General features: G+C 40.6%; 1 protein-coding gene across 1 annotated transcript in view; it reads left to right on the forward strand.

Moving 5' to 3' along the window:
* The window catches only part of LRPPRC (leucine rich pentatricopeptide repeat containing), a 1,486,422-nt gene that overhangs the window by 143,151 nt on the left and 1,325,681 nt on the right, over positions 1-17,590 (forward strand). The window contains exon 3 of the mRNA XM_044079460.1: positions 1,994-2,116. Coding sequence (XP_043935395.1) covers positions 1,994-2,116 — 123 coding nt within the window. The remainder of the gene's footprint in view (positions 1-1,993; positions 2,117-17,590) is intronic.

Raw genomic sequence — 17,590 nt, forward strand, 5'->3', positions numbered from 1 at the left:
AATTTTGTAATTAATTCTGTGTCATTTGTGAATATTGATATGATTTATACAGAACTGTATGTTATGTACTGAGCTGAAATGTAACAACAGCATGCCCTGCTGGCTTAGAATAGAAATTTATATAAACTATTGTAATTGTGTTACTGTATGTTTTAACAGTAGAAACTGGGACAGAAAAGGTTAACTTGCAAAACTTCAAGAAAATAAGTTGAAATTAAATTGTTTTACGGTTGTGCTTTAAAAGTTCTCTGTTTCAGTGTAGCAGACAACACTGTCTAGAGCTACAAGTTTTTTGTATTGTCCTGGAAGAGAAGTAATTACTAGGTTTAAGATGCAAAAGTGTTTTATTGTTTTATGACTTTCAGGATCTGTAAACATCCGAGAGATGTATATTTTTCACAGAAAGATGCTAAAAATGCTTGTACTTGCTGAAAAGGGGGTTTAGCGTGGGAACTGAAGCCAGGTGACAAAGTGATGTCATCCAAGCTAACCCAGTAGTAATGTTTGATATTCATTTAAGAATTCTCTTCGAGAGAGACTGGGCATTTTGTATTTTGTCTTTGACCTCGAAACATCCACTCATCTCCGCCTTCTGCACTTTTGCCTGGTTATTGTTCTATAAGTAAGTCTAGGGTGCAGTAATTTCTCTTGGATACAGTTAGGAATATAGTGAAATATAACTTGGATGTTTTCTTTATTTATTTGAGACTGTCCTGCAATGTTTTAAATATTTCCTGCGGTTTTGAACTCTGAAGTTACTGTGGTGATTTACTGAATATTTTCTTGTTCTTGCATTATTTATTATTACATATATTTAATCCTTTTAATTGTGGCTGGTCTGTGTTAGAGATATGTGAGCTCTTAGTGTACTTGCATATGTATTTGGTGATACTGTACAGGCCACTCCTAAACAGCCTTGCTGTTGGTTAGACTACCATTTGAATTAATAGTAACATCGCACAGTGGGATTGGACACCCTTTAAGGACCTTAAAAGTAGCTGATACGAGTGGTTGGTGGCAGTGGAAACTACCTTATAGTCTGGGCAGAAGGGGGCATAGCTAGTAAACCTGTGCCAGCCTTGCCCAGGAGTGTGTATTTGTATATAAATCAGACCTCAGAGTGTGTGTGTGTGTGTGTGTGTGTGTGTGTGTGTGTGTGTGTGTGTGTGTGTGTGTCAGCTACTTGGGCAGGGGACACGAAGCACTGCTTGGACAGAGAGGGTGCTAGAGGTTTTGGCTTGGCCATTCAGCTGAGATCTCAACCTTATAGGTGTGCCAGTGGGGAGTCTTATTTGGGAACTGGAGAACGAGGGAGAAACCAGCTCCAAACTGACTGTGGTCTCTGTGTGCTCTTAAGGGAAATTGTACTGCCGTTATTTGTACATCCCTAGCTGTTGCCATCCCTAGCTGTTGCCAGTGGTGAGGATTGAGGCTGCTAGATTACTGGGCCAGTGCAGGGGTGTCACAGCCTCCAAAGTCTGTTATAACAAGATATGAATTAATTACAACTGTTTATTTAAGATCAGGCTTTCTAAGTGGATACTTAACTTCCCATTCTCCCCTTCATATCTGAATAGCTTTTACATCCAGTTTCTGCAAATGGATTTTCTTGCAAGTGATGAAGTTGCATAACTTTTGTCTTGAGCTTTGTGTTTGTCTTTGAAGATGTGCTCATTCAGTGTGTGGGAGTGGTTGTGGGAGGTGCAGGAACTAGATACACCTTTGTAGTTGGCTATCTGACATGTGTGCATCTCCCAGGCACAAGAAGTGGAGAAATTTTTTTAACTTTTCAAGTCTTGTGGATATCAAAAGATCAACTTCCATTTCCCAACAGTTAGCTAGTGCAAAAGGCCTCCTTAGAGATATTTGTGTGATTTCTGGTTATACATGTAATTCACTTAATTATCTTTGTACTGACTTCTATGAAGTGGTTTAAATTCTAGACTTCAGAAATGTTGATTATCTTGATGATTTTTTATTGCATTTTCTGTAGGTTATCCCAGTGGTAATCAAGCTTTGCTTCTGTTGCGTAGTTGTGGTTCTCTGCTTCCTGAATTGCATTTAGAAGAAAGAACTGAGCTTGCACACAGAATCTGGGATAAATTGCAAGAACTAGGTAAGTGATAACACTAACAGTGTAGTCTTGGTTTGATATGTATATACATATATATATATATATATATATATATATATATATTTTTTTTTTTTTTGTTCGATAAAGATGGATTTTTTTAATCACTTAAGACTTAGTCAATCATACATACATTCATATAAATGAAAACAAACCATGTTAACATTTTCCTTTACAAACGTTGTACAGTCTTCTGTACAGTCATTAACAGAAGACTACATTGCTCATTCGGTTCCTGCCTTCAGTTAAACTATGTTCCTCTTCCAAAACATTATTGCAAACATTGTTCCCACAATTCCCATTTTCCATATGTAATTTGCTCCTACCCTTTTCTAAAGATCACACTTGCAGTTCTTTTATCTCTGTTACTATATTCACTACGTCTAATACTGTTGATTTAAACTTTGATTTCCATTTTATAGTAATTGCTTTTCTGGCAGCCACCATACGACAATTCAGATTGTGTCACAGCTCAGTTTCCTTAGTTACTCCAGTTTGTTTCCCTTCTGCATTACAGGCACACTGAGCAGCGTTGCCACACTTATCACCCATATTCTTCAATAGAACAAACACCTTTGTCAGTCCTAGCACAAAAACTGGTCAAACTAGCTCACTCCCTTCCCCAATAGTACATATGGTAAAAACCTGCTATAATGGATGGGCAGTTTCCCATCATTTTACCGGCCAACCTTATTGGCATGGGCATCCTGCCTAGTGTATGTTGACGGCCACTTTCCCCTAAAACAAATACCCTATGTGAGAGATGTAATTACACTATGGAATTTGTTCTCTCACGTAATAAATTGGATGTCAAACAAGATGTCAGCACACACACACTTTACCTGTCACACAAAATGAGGTCATGACACAGTCATTAGAAGTCTACCAAAAGATCAGAGACCTCCCAAACCTGAACCACTTACACACACTGCTATGCAAGTAGAAACCACTACACATAATAACACATACGTCAGTGTCTCCGCAAATAAACCCCTAAGGCAAAACACCTCAAAACGAATGTCTTGATCATAGGTGACTCCACAGTGAGCTGCACAGATGTCTCCCTTACCAGGCTGGACAAGAAGGTCATGGTCAACTGTCTGTCATGTGCCAGAATCCATCAAATCACACATGCACTCAAGTCACTTAACAAGTACCGTTATGACTCTGCCATAGTCCATTTTGGGGTGAATGACCCAAGATGTAGCTCTGGACTATATGAAAAGAGACATGTTTGAGCTCTGATTATTTGTTCCAGGCAGGTATGACCACAGCCCTAAGCAGCATTCTACCTTTAGCCAGGATGATGCCACAGTATAAACAAAAAATAATCAACTTCAACAATTGGCCTAGCTTGTGGTGTCAGTCCAGGGGGATCCAGTATCTGTCAACCTGAGAAGACATGGTCTACAGGCCACACTGCTTTACCAGAGGTGGTCTGCACCTGTCTCCTCTAGGTTTCGGATGTTGGCAAAGGCACATGCTTCCCCCATAGTCTGTCTTTAGTCGATGTCAAAACAACAACATTTTCAGTGTAGCAAAATCCACTTGAGACAAACTGAAGGTTCTGCTGCTTAATGCTAGGAGTCTAAACATGAAACTGCACTCTCTGGAAGCACTCTTCACCTTGGAAGATGCTGACGTTTGTGCAGTCACTAAGGCATGCTTCAAGGCTGTGGAGAGCACCCTGGATGTGCAAGGCTGCAATGCCTTCCATACTTTCAGACCTCAAAATGATCGTGAAAGAACCAGCGGTAGAGGTGTATTTATCTTCATTAAACCCAAGCACACCTTGAGACTGGTCAGACAGTATGACTCTTTCGAACTACTCCATGTTAAATTAACTATAGGCAAAATACCCTACCACATCTTTGCTAGTTATGGGTCCTCCACCATGAACCAAAAAAAAGCACATCACCTGCCTGGACTTATTGGTCCAACACCTTAGTCATGGGAGATTTCATCTATCCTTCCATCGACTAGGTGTCATACATGAGCATGAACATGCTTGCCCAGAGGTCTCTGGACTTTGTCAGTACAAATGCTCTGGAACAGATAGTCTACACCCCCACAAGGATCTCAAATGTCCTAGACATAGTACTCACTAACATGGGGGGGGGGGGGGTCACTGCACTCCCGTCTGTGTTATGCCCTCCCTGGTAAGGTTGGACTCTAAATTAGCCTCATTTGGAGTAACTTGTCACCACCGGAGCAAAAAAAACTAAACTTTTCCAAAGCAAACTACAGCCTACTAAGCAATGGTATAAAAAGTTTTTTACCACCTACAGTCACATACAACAGTGACTCCTATGCAGACATGTACACAAATGCCCTGTATAAACACTTAAGCAACTGTATAGACTCTGCTGTACCTGACCGGATTAAAACCAGGTCCTCCCGAAAAACAAGCCACCCTAGTGGACCTAAAGTATAAACAAGTTATATAACAAAAGGAAGAAACTGATGTGTAAGAACAAGAGGGAACTGACTCGACAGAGGAAGAATTCCCTCCACAGTTTGAACAAACATATCTGAAATCTTTTAAGTCCTCTAAAGCTAATTACGAAACTCCAAACTCCTCCTTAACCAACACAAACAACAAAACTTACTCATCATGTATATACCACCAAGGGAAAACCTTAATCAATACTCCATTAGGCTTCCCGCACCCTCTCCCAAGGGACTGTAGTCCTAGGCGATGTCAACATCGATTGGAACAGTATACACTCACCAACAGCCACCAGCCACATAAACCTATGCAACTTCACTCAACTCATACACTCACCCACACGTATTGACAAGTCCAGCAAAAGAGAATCCATCCTGGACTGGCTCCTCACTAACCAGCCCAACACTGCCCACCAAAATGAAACACTACCCAACTCTCTCAATGATCACAATCCAACTTTTCTCCTTCAGCACAAACTTAAATGTATCAACCCACCGTCCCTGCTAAAAACCCGTTCCTTAAAAAACTTCCCCTCAGAGCAATTCTCAGAAACCCTAAAATCCTGTGAATGGGCTCCCCTCATAACCCTCCCCCTGGATAGTGCAGTGCAATACTTTAACTTCACATTTGTAGAGATTCTAAACCAATTAGGATATGCAGTACCCCTGCCCCCTGGCTAGAGAAAACCACAAAGACCTTACTAAAGGCAAACCTTTTCTGAACTTAGAAATAAAGCAAAAAAAAAAGCAGGTCAAGATGGACAAACACAATCACTATGTCCTTACAAAGGAATTACAGTAGCAAACCACAGAAATTGTAGGCTGCAGTGAACAACATGCTCCAGCCCGGAAAAGCCAGTACTCCACCACCAAACATCGAAGGTACAGATCTTGAAGTAGCCTCAAACTTCAACTTTTTTACCTCTTCCATACTGAAGCTCATAAATGGTACATCACCCTTAATCCAACCACAACCTGCAGAATGCCAAACTAACTCCACTCCTTCTCACTCAAACCAGTGCCAACATCAACCATTCAAAAACTCTTAGCAAAACTCAAGCCAACCACTCTCGCTGCCGACCGTCTACCAGACGAATATCTCCAAATTGCATCCAAGGCCATTATCTACCCCATCTTCCTCATAAGTAATAGATCTGTTAGTGAGTGCACCATTTCATCCTTGTGGGAAACCTCATATGTCATCCCCCGCCACAAGGAAGGCCCATCTACTGACCTCTCCAACTATCGTCCCATTGCAATCCTATCACCCCTATCAAAGATTCTAGAAAGATGTATCCACCACCTACTATCCAGCAACCTACTGTCTAAAACCTAGCACAGATTTAGACCATCCCATAGCACCACCACTGTCCTAATTAACTTCTCAAATACCATAAACTCATACAGGAACCAAGGGAAACTTTTCTTGGCCACCTTCCTAGACTTATCCAAGGCGTTCAATACAGTTTCCCACAACAAACTCCTTGCCTGCCTCTCCAAGCTCAGCCTTGATAATCCCACCCTGCAGTGGTTCAACAGTTACCTAAGCCATCGCTCACAATCTGTCAAATGGGTCATCTCCCTATCCCCTCCCACTCCCTGTCACATGTGGTGTACCCCAAGGCTCAATTCTAGGCCCCTTCTCTTTAACAGATTTACAAACAAACTCCATTTAGCAACCACTAAAGCTAAAATTGTCCATTATGCTGACAGTACAGCCCTAATCTGCTCAGCACCCAACATCCATCTTCTACAAAGTAAAGCCCAAGAATCCTTCACTGACCTAGAGAACTGGCTAAACAATCACCAACTGATACTATACCCAAAAAAATGCAGTTAATACTATTCCACCCAACTAAGCCCAATGTCCCCACCTTCTCCATTCTCTCCACCAATGATACAGTTATCACCCCAATACCAGAGGGCAAACTACTAAGCGTCACCATTGATCAACAACTTAAGTACAGTAAGCACATATCTAAAACTATTTCAAAAGTCCACAAAACGCTAGAATGCTTTTATCATAGCAAACTGTTCCTAACCTCCAAGTCTAGAACTACCGTAGCCAGAACTCGTGCCTCCCCAGTTTTGACTAATATTAATAAAACTGACCTGAACAAGCTCTCCACATGCTACAAGATAGCTAGGTTCGCAGACAATGCTAAATCACACTCTCACCACTGCCATTCCCTACATAAACTACACTGGTTAGAATTTACAAACTTACTAAGCTACCACCAACTCAACATAGCTCATCAAATTCTATATCACCCTGAGAGAACCCCCGCCCTAGCTGTCATGTTAAATTTCTGCAACTCCAACAGGGAACTATGATCCAGTAACAAAGCCCTGACTGAAGTCAATCCATGCAAGAACAGCTCTGGAGAAGCCCTGTTCTCCCATGAGGTCGCAAAAGTATGGAACACCCTCCCTCCTGACCTCAGGCTACAAAATCACACAACCACATTCAAAGACCTCCATAAATCATATCTTTATGCTAGTCCTCTTTGCGACTGCGATGACCCCCCTGAATAGTCTCCCCATAGTAGAAGGACACCCCCTGAGGCTTCTGATGCTTACTTCTCACTATCTCTGTGGTCCACCTATGTGCATTGTATATCTTTGTAAATATGTACCTACTCTGAGTACCTTATGTTCATATACAGTACTAGTACTGTAAGATTTGTGATCTGTTGATTGTACTATGAGATTGTATTGCATTTGACTGTTTGCATTTACTTAATGTTAATCTGTATTAACCCATGTATTTCAACTGTAACTTCTTGGAGCTTTTCTCCCCAGGACTCCACTGAAAATGGGCAGTAGCTGTCCAGTCGGATTATCCTGGTAAAACAAATGTTAAATAAATAAATTTAAAAATAAATACGAAGCTAAAATAGCATCCTAACGAAGGATAATCATAAGGCATTCTTTAACTACGTCTGAAATTTAAACAGGAATGCCCAGCTATGTGCTGAACTGATAACAGATGGTACGACTCCTACTATACAAGAGGAAATTGTCAACCTGCTAGCTGATGGATTTAGACCAAACTACACCCCCTCGTCCCCACCAACCATACCCCAAAGTGTACCTGACACTAGTCCCCTGCCTAGTATCTCTAGAGATTTGGTTATATCTACACTTTCCAAGGCCAAAAACACGGCCTCAGTGGGACCAGTTAACATCCCACATTGTCTATTAAGCAATCTAAAACAGGACCTAGCGGACCCACTTGGCGTTGTCTTTAACTATAGCTTGAGAACTGGCTTTGTTCCAGCAGAGTGGAGAAGAGCAACAGTAATCCTCTTGCGCAAAGACTGGGCATCAACTGACCCTGGGAACTATAGACCCATAAGTCTAACCAGCTTCATGTGCAAGGGCATGGAAAGAATCATCGTGGACCTCATCAACAAGGTCATAGGTAACCTTCAAACTCCAGACTCAGCCCAGTTTGGCTTTAAGGGTAACTCATGCTTATTAAACGTAGTAGACGACTTCAAGTAAGTCACCAAAGCCCTGGAAGAAGGTAAGGCCGTGCATACTGTCTGTCTTGACCTAGCCAAGGCTTTTGACACAATCCTCCTGTCTGGTATCATTGAGAAACTCTCCTGGCTGGGAATTAACCCTTACATCACTAGATGGGTAGCCATTTGTCTCACAAACTGAACACGTCAAAATTGGTGACTCCACCTCTACCAGTAGACCCATCACCAGTGGCATACCACAAGGGTCTGTGCTGGCCCTTTACTGTTTGGAATGTATTTCTCAGAAGTACATGCTAAAGTAGATTGCCTTTGGCTTACTAAGTTCGCTGGTGATTTGCAAATTGGGTGTAATCATGGAGTCCTCCAGTGATTTTAAACATATTCCAGGAGGGGCTAACGCAGACAAATGACTCGTGCCAAAGCCACTGTCTAAAACTAAACACACACAAGTGCATTATTACCCCCTTTGGCAAACTGGAATTACCTGCTAAATACAATATTGACAGCACCCCCATAAGTTCAAACCCGGTGGTGCAAGATCTGGGAACACTGGTAGATAGAAATCTGAACTTCGACCACCAAGTTTCCACAGTGGTAAGGAAAGTCTACTATGTTGCACATCCCATAAGTAAGGACATCACATCCAGGTCTAAGGATTTTACAACTCCACTGTACTCAACCCTCATCAGACTGTTAGAGTACAGAGCTCCCTTCTGCATGTACCTCACTAGACACCTACAGGAGCTGGAGACACCTTAGAGGTTCCTCACCAAGAAAATACAGGGCCTCCAAACCATGACTTGCATGGATAGGCTGAAAGCCCAGTCACTGTACTCCTGTATCATATAGGCCGTTGAGAGGTGACTTGTGCCTGCCCTACAGGGCAGTCTTTGACCCTCCCCTGGTGGATATGCTCCACATCTGCAAGTCAGATGGCACAAGAGTCGCTCTCTGTAGGGATCTTAACCTAGATGCATCTCCCAGAGATTGCTACTACTCTGGAATAAACTAATAATTCATGTGAAGCAGAGCTCCTCCTTGACCCTATTCAAACGCAACCTGGACAAATTGATGGGAAACTGCAAATTCACCCTGGGGGTGGCACCCATGTTCCCTCATGGACAGGGTAGTCTGTGTTTATCATAGACTCGCTCCATCTAACCAAGGACAGTTGAGGCAACTTGGGATTAACATGGCTAGGCTTGTAAGGGCTCTAGTGCCACTAGCCTAGTAACCTGCTATGAATGGAGTAGTCTGCAGGGAATTTGTAAAGTCTGCCAACTCATTACGATCCCAAAAAATACGTTCCTAATTACCTCTTTCTTTCCCCATCACGCCTCCAACGTCTTCAATCTACCCGAGGAAAAATTCTTTGCAGTCTGCTTTGGGTATAAAAATACCTATGCAGACACTTCCAAGCAAAAATTATAAATCTTCTAGACTTTGTTGCTTACTTGGAAGATGTACATATATCTTCCATTGTTTCTTTTTGAATTGCGTATCAGTTTCTCTATCCAATGGTTTCTAACATCTTATGGTTCATATAGTTATCATGCAATAATTTTGTATGCCCTACTAATTATCCCTTTTAAACAGCAGCTTCAGTTCTAGATTCTTCTGATGACTGTATCGGTGCTGGCCTTTCACTTAGGATCCCCTATTCCTTTCTCTTTGCCTGTACTCTTATCAGGCCTTGATAGGGAAGGCAGTCTGTAGCCTGCAGTCCAAATGTATTCTTAATCTGTTCCAATTCTTTTACCTTTCCCTCTCTTAATTATTTGCTTCCAATACCTTGGTTCCTTTGCCACTTTTTGCCAGTAAATTCCAACCCCCTTATGTCTATTCTCTGTACCTGTAATTGCAGTCATGCCTGTTGAGCAGAATCTCCTTTCTCCATTCCAGTGTTTGCTTAGTTTTTAGAGTACTTTCTGCATGAATATAATTTTCTGTATGGTTATTGTTCTCCTTCAGGATCTGCATCTAAACTCCCAGTCTGTTCTTAATTTTTGAACCCCTCCCCCCATTTAATCATTATCCATTTCCACTTTGAATGATAGCTTTCTGCTTGTGCTATGTATAGGAGCCTTAACTTTGTAGCTGTGAAATATCCCTTCAAATCAGGTAATCCCAAACCACCTTTATTGTATTGGAAGAATCCGCTTATTCCACTTAACCTCCCGGATAAAAATCCTTCAACTCTTTTTTTATTAATTGCTATCCAGAACATATCCTCAGGTTGATAAAAATAAGTCTGACTTGTATATAAAGCTAAAGGAAACTAAAAATATTTTCATTGCTTGTATCTTTCTACCCATATCCATAACACAGCTTCCAGTTTCTCAGTTTTTGTATCCTCTTTTGTTTAGTCTCTTCCCACGTATCCTTAGCTGTCATTAACCTGTACTCTTAAGTACCTCCTTTTACCATGTCCCTGTAAGTATGGATATTACTAAACCAATTTGTGTGTGGATACATAGTTTACAGCTGTTGCCCTTTGCTTCATCTTAATTAATTAATTTTGTATCCTGAAAAGACTTGACTGTCTCAAAATGTTCCACAAAATTGAGATGTCCTTTCTCTGATTTTATCAAAATAATATCCTCTGCAAGTAAAGCCAACTTTTCTTGGTTATCATTGTGATGTCAGAGTATAGCCCACCGGACTGACTACAATTAAATGACGTCCCTTACTATCCTGGGTCAGTAACTAAGGAGCTTCAATCCTCATTACTGACTCCAATATGAGACTGTCACTTAAACAGAAGTAATATTTCACAATTTTCCCCTTAGAGTACAAAAGGAACGCATTCTATTTTTCTGTGATTGGACTATATATCTCTCTCCACCCAAATGTATTTTCTTATTACACACTTCAGAGTAAATTACCCCAATTTAAGACCTTTGATACACTCGCACTCAAAGTCTCGCACATCCAAACACTTCTGAGAAAGACTGACACAGATTTGCAGCTGGGTTTCTTTCCCAAAATAAATACAGAACCGCTGCCACCAATCGGAGGGTATTCATGCCCTTCAAAAGGGGGTGTCCAATTATGAAAAATTATCAAAATGAGTAATAGCTATGACCACAACAGCCAGGCCCCTGGGTGATCTGGGGAGTATCAAACAAGAAGAAGCACATTCTAATCTCTAAAGAGAAACACTGGTTTCCAGCCACAATGTAAAGTAATGAAAACATTTAATAATAAGGAAAATGATTACAAGGTTGAAAATCAGTAACCCTCAAACATTAGAATTCATTCACCAGAAATGTAAATCAAACTGCAGGATAGGAAATCCATTATTCAAGAAAAACTCTGTCTTAATAACCAAATTTTCCTGATATAACCAAAGAAATGCTGTCCCTGATGTACTATAAGATATAATAACAAGGCCAAGGCAAGCTTACAGTTTTCTTGGCTGCTCAGTACTTGACAAACTGCACAGCTTCTCATTCTCAACTGACTAATTTCAAAATATAAGTCAGCTGTAAAAAAATTCCTTTTTTTCTGCCAATTAGCTGTTTAAATCATCTCCTAGCAACAAGGAACATTCCAATGACTTCACTCACTGCTCAGTTGATTCTCCACTGTTTGTGCTTTAGACTGTCCCTCTCAAAGCTGCACAGTTAGACGTATATCAAAGCAGTGACAGATTCTTTAAACATTCTATTTAAACAGGAAAATACTCAACATTTTAAACTTATTTACATTTTCAGAAATAGGCATGCTGGCATACAGTACAAGTTAGTCCAAGAATATGCACAAATCTCGTGCCAGACATGCTAACACAGATGACGGTGTTTTTTCACATCCCCCCCCCCCCCTTATGACTCTAGCACATTTTTTTTTCAAGTGACCCTTGAAAATCACCACTTGAGAAAAAAATGGTCTGTGAATATCAGCCCATTCCTCTCCTGGGCAATCCATTTGCACTAGCTTTATTAACCTCACTGCAATGTTGTCTGGCCAAATCATGTGCTTGCAATCCTATATTCCACCTCATTCCATCCTCCTTTGGCTGCGTCAGAGTCTGCTTCATTCTCTCAAGTACTCTATAAGGAACCTGCTTAGTAGGTTTTTGGAGTCCTGTGTCCACATGGTGCTGCACCAAGTCAGTGTACACAGGTTTCCCTGTGGACATATCCCAAATTCCTGCATTACCGTTTTTGTCTCCCAGACTTGATTAGGTGTTAACTGTGATAATATGGAGATCTGTTCCACAGAGTTGTCAATCCTAGCCTCATCCAAAAGATCGGTTACCATATCCCTTTTCAGACTCTTCCTGCCATCCACTATGAATGCTCAATACTAGGGTTTCCCTGTGGTGATAAGGTTTCATCATATTCACATGGTACATTTTGTGCCTTTGACTCCTACCTACCAAATTTACCATGTAGTTGACGTAATTGATTTTCCTCACCACCTCCAATGGTCTCTGCCAAGCTGCTTGTAACATATGTCTAACAGGAACAAGTACCATCACCTTCTGTCCCTTAGCATACTGTTGAGCCCAAACATTCTTTTCATACCACACCTTCTTTTGTTGTTGAGCCACTGCCAGGTTCTCTTGAGCTAAACCCATGAGCTCCTTAAGTCTTGTCAGAAAGTTGAGAACATAAGCCACAACAGACTTTGTGAGATTCACTCTCACCTTTTCCCTCATATTGAATTAAATCTAAAGGCTTCCTCACCGTATGCATATATAACAACTCAAAGGGTGAAAAACCTGAAGATTCATGTGGTATTTCCCTGTACGCAAATAACAGATAGGGTAGATACTTGTCCCACTCCCTTTTGAACTGGTCTACAAATGCCCCCCCCGTAGCATAGTCCTCAAAGTAGAGTGTAACCTCTCCACAAGACCATTAGCCTGGGGATGGTAGGGGGTGGTCTGTAGATGTTTCACCCCATAACTCTTCCACAGACAAATCAGTAAGTCTGATATGAAGTTGGCACCTCGGTCAGTCAGTATTTCCTGTGGAAAACCTACTATGTTGAAGATTTCTATCAAAGCATTTGCCACCTTCTCTGCCTCAATAGATGATAGAGCCACCACCTCAGGATGTCTGGTAGCATAGTCTACTACCACCAAGATGTATTTCTTTTTTGTAGAACTTGGAGTACTCAGGGGTCCCACAATATCCAAGACCACACTCTGAAACGGTTCTTCGATAACAGGCAAAACATTAACAGAGCCTTAGTCTTGTCTCCTGCTTTACCAACTTTTTGGCAGTGTTCACAAGTCCTACAATATCCTACCATGTCCCTCGCATTCCCGTGCCAATAGATATTTTTCATAATATGTCTCTTAGTATATCTGATGCGCATATGACCTGAGAAAGGAATGTCATGGGCTATGGCTGAGAGTGGCAGATGGTAAGCTGTAGCACTACCAACTGCCTTATCGCTTCACCTTCTAGCCCACCTCCAGGAGTACATTCTCTTTACAGCAAACCTTTGTTTCAGTATACAGACCTTCCTCTTCCTTGAGCCTCAGGTGCCTCCTTAACCATCTCCCTCAAGCTTTGTAACATAGAATCTGTAAGTTGAGCCTGTCTCAACTCTACCTTTGTGACCTTCCCCAGCTTCCCCTTCCGCAGGAAGCCTAGTCACTTCCGACAGCTGTGCCTCTCTGTCACTCTGAGTACCACCACTCACCTCCGTCCTCCTGTCACTGTGTCCAAGGGAACATTAGTACCCCCCCCCCCATCAGCTGTGGCTGACATTCAGACATGCTGCTACCAGATAGTACCTTCTCTGAAAGCCACTATGCCATTCCCAGCTTTAGGTATGAGATCTTTCTGGGCATCTCCAAGACTACTGGACCTACATGTCTTTCTCCAAGCCAGACTGCGTGTTACTGGATGTACACAAGGTACTGCATCATCACAGTCCTTCCTTATTAGGACATCTGCAGGAATATCCTCAAACACACCTACTTGCCTGCCTTCCTCTTCAACCTTCCCAGTCAAGATGAACCTTAGCCAAAGGTATTTAGAAAGGTGGGGCCCTCCCAGCGCCCTGACTGGAGTGGATTGCCCAAGCAAGTACTGCTCTTCTCTTACCACTGCAGGCCTTACAATGGTTAAATCAGAAGCTGTATCCCTCTTAGCAGTTACCTATTTGCCATCTACTAAGATTGGATATAAATTTTGGTGATAATTTGGCACTCCAGTTGTTTCTAAACAACGTACCACTGGCAGTTTGTCGTCATCACTTGCTGGCTCCCTCACCTTTTGTTTCTCATATTGCCTCAATGGACATTCACACGGCTTCCCAGTCTCAAGTGTCTTCAGCAGTCTCAACTGTGTAATTTCAAAATATAACAGTCAACTGTATAAAAAAAAAATCTGTCAGCTGTTTTAAATCCACTCCTAGCAACAAAGAACATTCTAATGACATCACTCACTGATCAGCTGATTCTCCACAGTTTGTACTTTAGAATGTCCCTCTCAAACATGTACAGTTAGAACTATACATATAGCAGTGACAGATTCTTTAAACATCCTGTTTAAACAGGAAAATACTTGAATTTTAAACTTGTTAACATTTTCACAAATAGGCATGCTGGCATACAATACAAGTCAATCCAAGGACATGCTGAAATCTCCTGCCAGCTAACACAGATGATGGTGTTTTCGGTTTCTTCACAGTCATACCAATTATATAATTGAATTTCAGAGTCCCTTATTTTCTTTGCCAGTGGTTCTAAATATAATGCAAATAACAAAAGGGAAAGAGTATGCTTCTGCATCAGAGAAGTTCAGAGAGTAACCCCCCCCCCCGTACAAACACTTCAGTATTTGCCTCTGATCCCTCATATTTCCTCCTCCATTAACCTTATTGTCAGATAATGCAATTTCTTCAATTGCCCTACTCATAAAACCCCAGCTTATTCTTTTGAATGCTTTCTCTTCCATCAAGGCTCACCAATAACAGTAGTATTTCTTACATTCTGCTCCTCTCTGGATCATTGTTCTATCAAGGTCAAAAGTTTGCCTCCCCTCTACAAAACCACATTGATCCATATCTATCAATTTTGGCAATATGTGAAGCTGGATCGGATGGGTCTTACCATCTTTAGGTCTTACAGCCACCACAGCTTTTTTTATTTTTTCAGGATGTTGGTATCCTAACTGTTAATAGTGTTATCTCCCTCTAAGCTTGGCATATTTAATTCTTCCCTAAATTCTTCCATAATACTTCCATCTGTGCATCTCTAACATTATTTGCTTTGTATAGATTTTTATAAACTTTCCAAGGTATTTCTAATACCAATACAGGATCTCTGCTTATTTTTCCTGATATAGGCACCCAAAGCTTGGCAACAGCCCAGCATTTTGTTGACTGAGCTATTGTGCTAAAGCTTAAAGCTTTTGTGCTCTGGAGTTATAAAAAAGCAGTTGCTTAATAGCAAACTTTCTAAATTCATGCATATTATTCAGATAGTCCCTTATTTTTTTTTCTTTGGCAGTCTGCAGTTTCTCCTCTTGTTGCTGTGTGAGTCTCCCTGCAATACTTTAACCTTTGTCAGTACCGTTAAATAATTATTGGTGTTTCTTGACTTTATTTTTTTTCTACCGTATTTTAAAATTCCACTTTTATTTTATCCTACTATCTAGCTATAGTTTTTTTTCTGAAGAAATTTGTATCTTCCCTAATATCACCTGAAAAATTTCCACAGCCCATTCTTTAAATTCCTCTGTTTTATAAGATAGGCGGGGAAGTGCCAGTGTCTGATTTTTATATCATTACCCTGCATTTTTTATTTTAGTTATTGGTGCGTGATCTGGAATTATTGGATGCATATCAAAACATTCAGTTAAATGCACATATTCCTGTGAAATATAATTTGTCTAGCCTAGCCCAGTTTTTGTACCATGGGGAGTAATATGTAAATTCTCAAAATTTCTATTACTGAATTCACATTACGTGTACCAAATATTTTATAAAATCTACCCTCTTTTCTTATATTTTCCCTTCTATCCCCCCCACCCCAGATATATCCTCACTGTGGCAAATTGATTTCTAGTTTCTAGTCCCCACCTTCAAGTAATATTCCCTGCTGAAAGCTGATTGTTTCTCCTAGAATTTTGTTAATCCCCATTGTAGTAGTTTTAGGTAGAATATAAATGTATGCTAGTGTAAACCTCCTCCCTTGCTTACTACTTTTTTAAAATTTTCTGTCACTATTTGTGCTCCTCTAGCAATTCATGTAAGTACTCCCCCTTTCTTTTGTTCCAGATAGTCCACTAAATAACCATCATGAAATCCTTCATCAAATTCATATGCTCAATTCTTTCCAAATGAGTTTGCTGTTGCATAGCTATTTGCAGTCTGCATTTCTTAATATAGTTATTTACTCTTTCTTTTTTTGTATATACTTGAGACCATCCCTATCCATATGTAGTATGGAAAGCGTTGCCATTATGATAAGAAGTTATTATTCCCACCTCTTATGTATAACTACTTTTTTAATGCCTAGTTTCAGCTTTTGTGTTGTATCATATGCTAATGTTTGGCAGGTTGATCTTTTATAGTTGTTGTCATATCCATTTGAACCTATGCCATGTCTTACAAGACTTTTTGCTGTAATTAAAACCCTTAAACAAAAAACACCCCATAACTTATTAATTTAATACAAACACACTAAACTATGCACATCTTCAGGTAATGAAGTTTAATCCTCCTAATAGGAACAGTTGTCCCAAATTGCCAGCTACAATCTCTGGCTTTAATTGACCTATAATTGAGGTTATCCATGTTACAACGCATGGTACAGTCAGTTCTACTTACACTAAGTGCTGTCTGTTTTTATATTCTCTTTATTCCTCTCCCAGATACAGAAAACCGCTTGAATGCTTTCAAACGGCATTATCTTTTAGCCATTAAAAGAAAAAAGTATCCATTTTTCACCTCTTATCAGCTTGTCTCCATAAAAAGGTGATGGCCAGATACACAGTTGTCTTTGGCTACGAGCTTCCCACATTGCACTGTGAACATTTGTTTGCTAAAGGAAAACTTTCAGTTACATTCGGTGTTCTTTTATTTATTTTGTTCTACTCAAGTCTTGTTAGATTAAGCCAAGGGCCATAATACAGTCATTCTCCTTTGCAAAAGTAAGAAATAAAGCATGAGTGAGGGGCATTGTCAAGGGCAGGCAGTCCAAGGAGTATTAGAAAAGGACAAAGGATGGTCTGCAAATCTGTAATTTGAAGATGAGATCTGCTTTGGCCTCATCTTCTGGAGATATCTCTCTCTGTGGCTCTTCAGAACCCTCTTGAAACCACCTATTCAGCAAGCTTCATCTGAACTTTGACTTCATGTGTTTAACTGTATAGCTATTGCGGTTTATGTAAGTTGGCATAGATGCTTCTTACCATGTCAGGGTTGTCCAAAGTCTCACCTCAACCCAGAGGCCCAATACTTGAAAAGTGTACACAAGTAAATGAATGTGTTTCTCTATATGGACTGCTACCAAAGGTTTGGATCTCTTCACTGCTCCCTTGCTGGCAATTTTAGA

This window comes from Protopterus annectens, chromosome 1.part0, assembly GCF_019279795.1.
Source record: "Protopterus annectens isolate FY-2018-M chromosome 1.part0, PAN1.0, whole genome shotgun sequence".
Taxonomy (NCBI): domain Eukaryota; kingdom Metazoa; phylum Chordata; order Ceratodontiformes; family Protopteridae; genus Protopterus; species Protopterus annectens.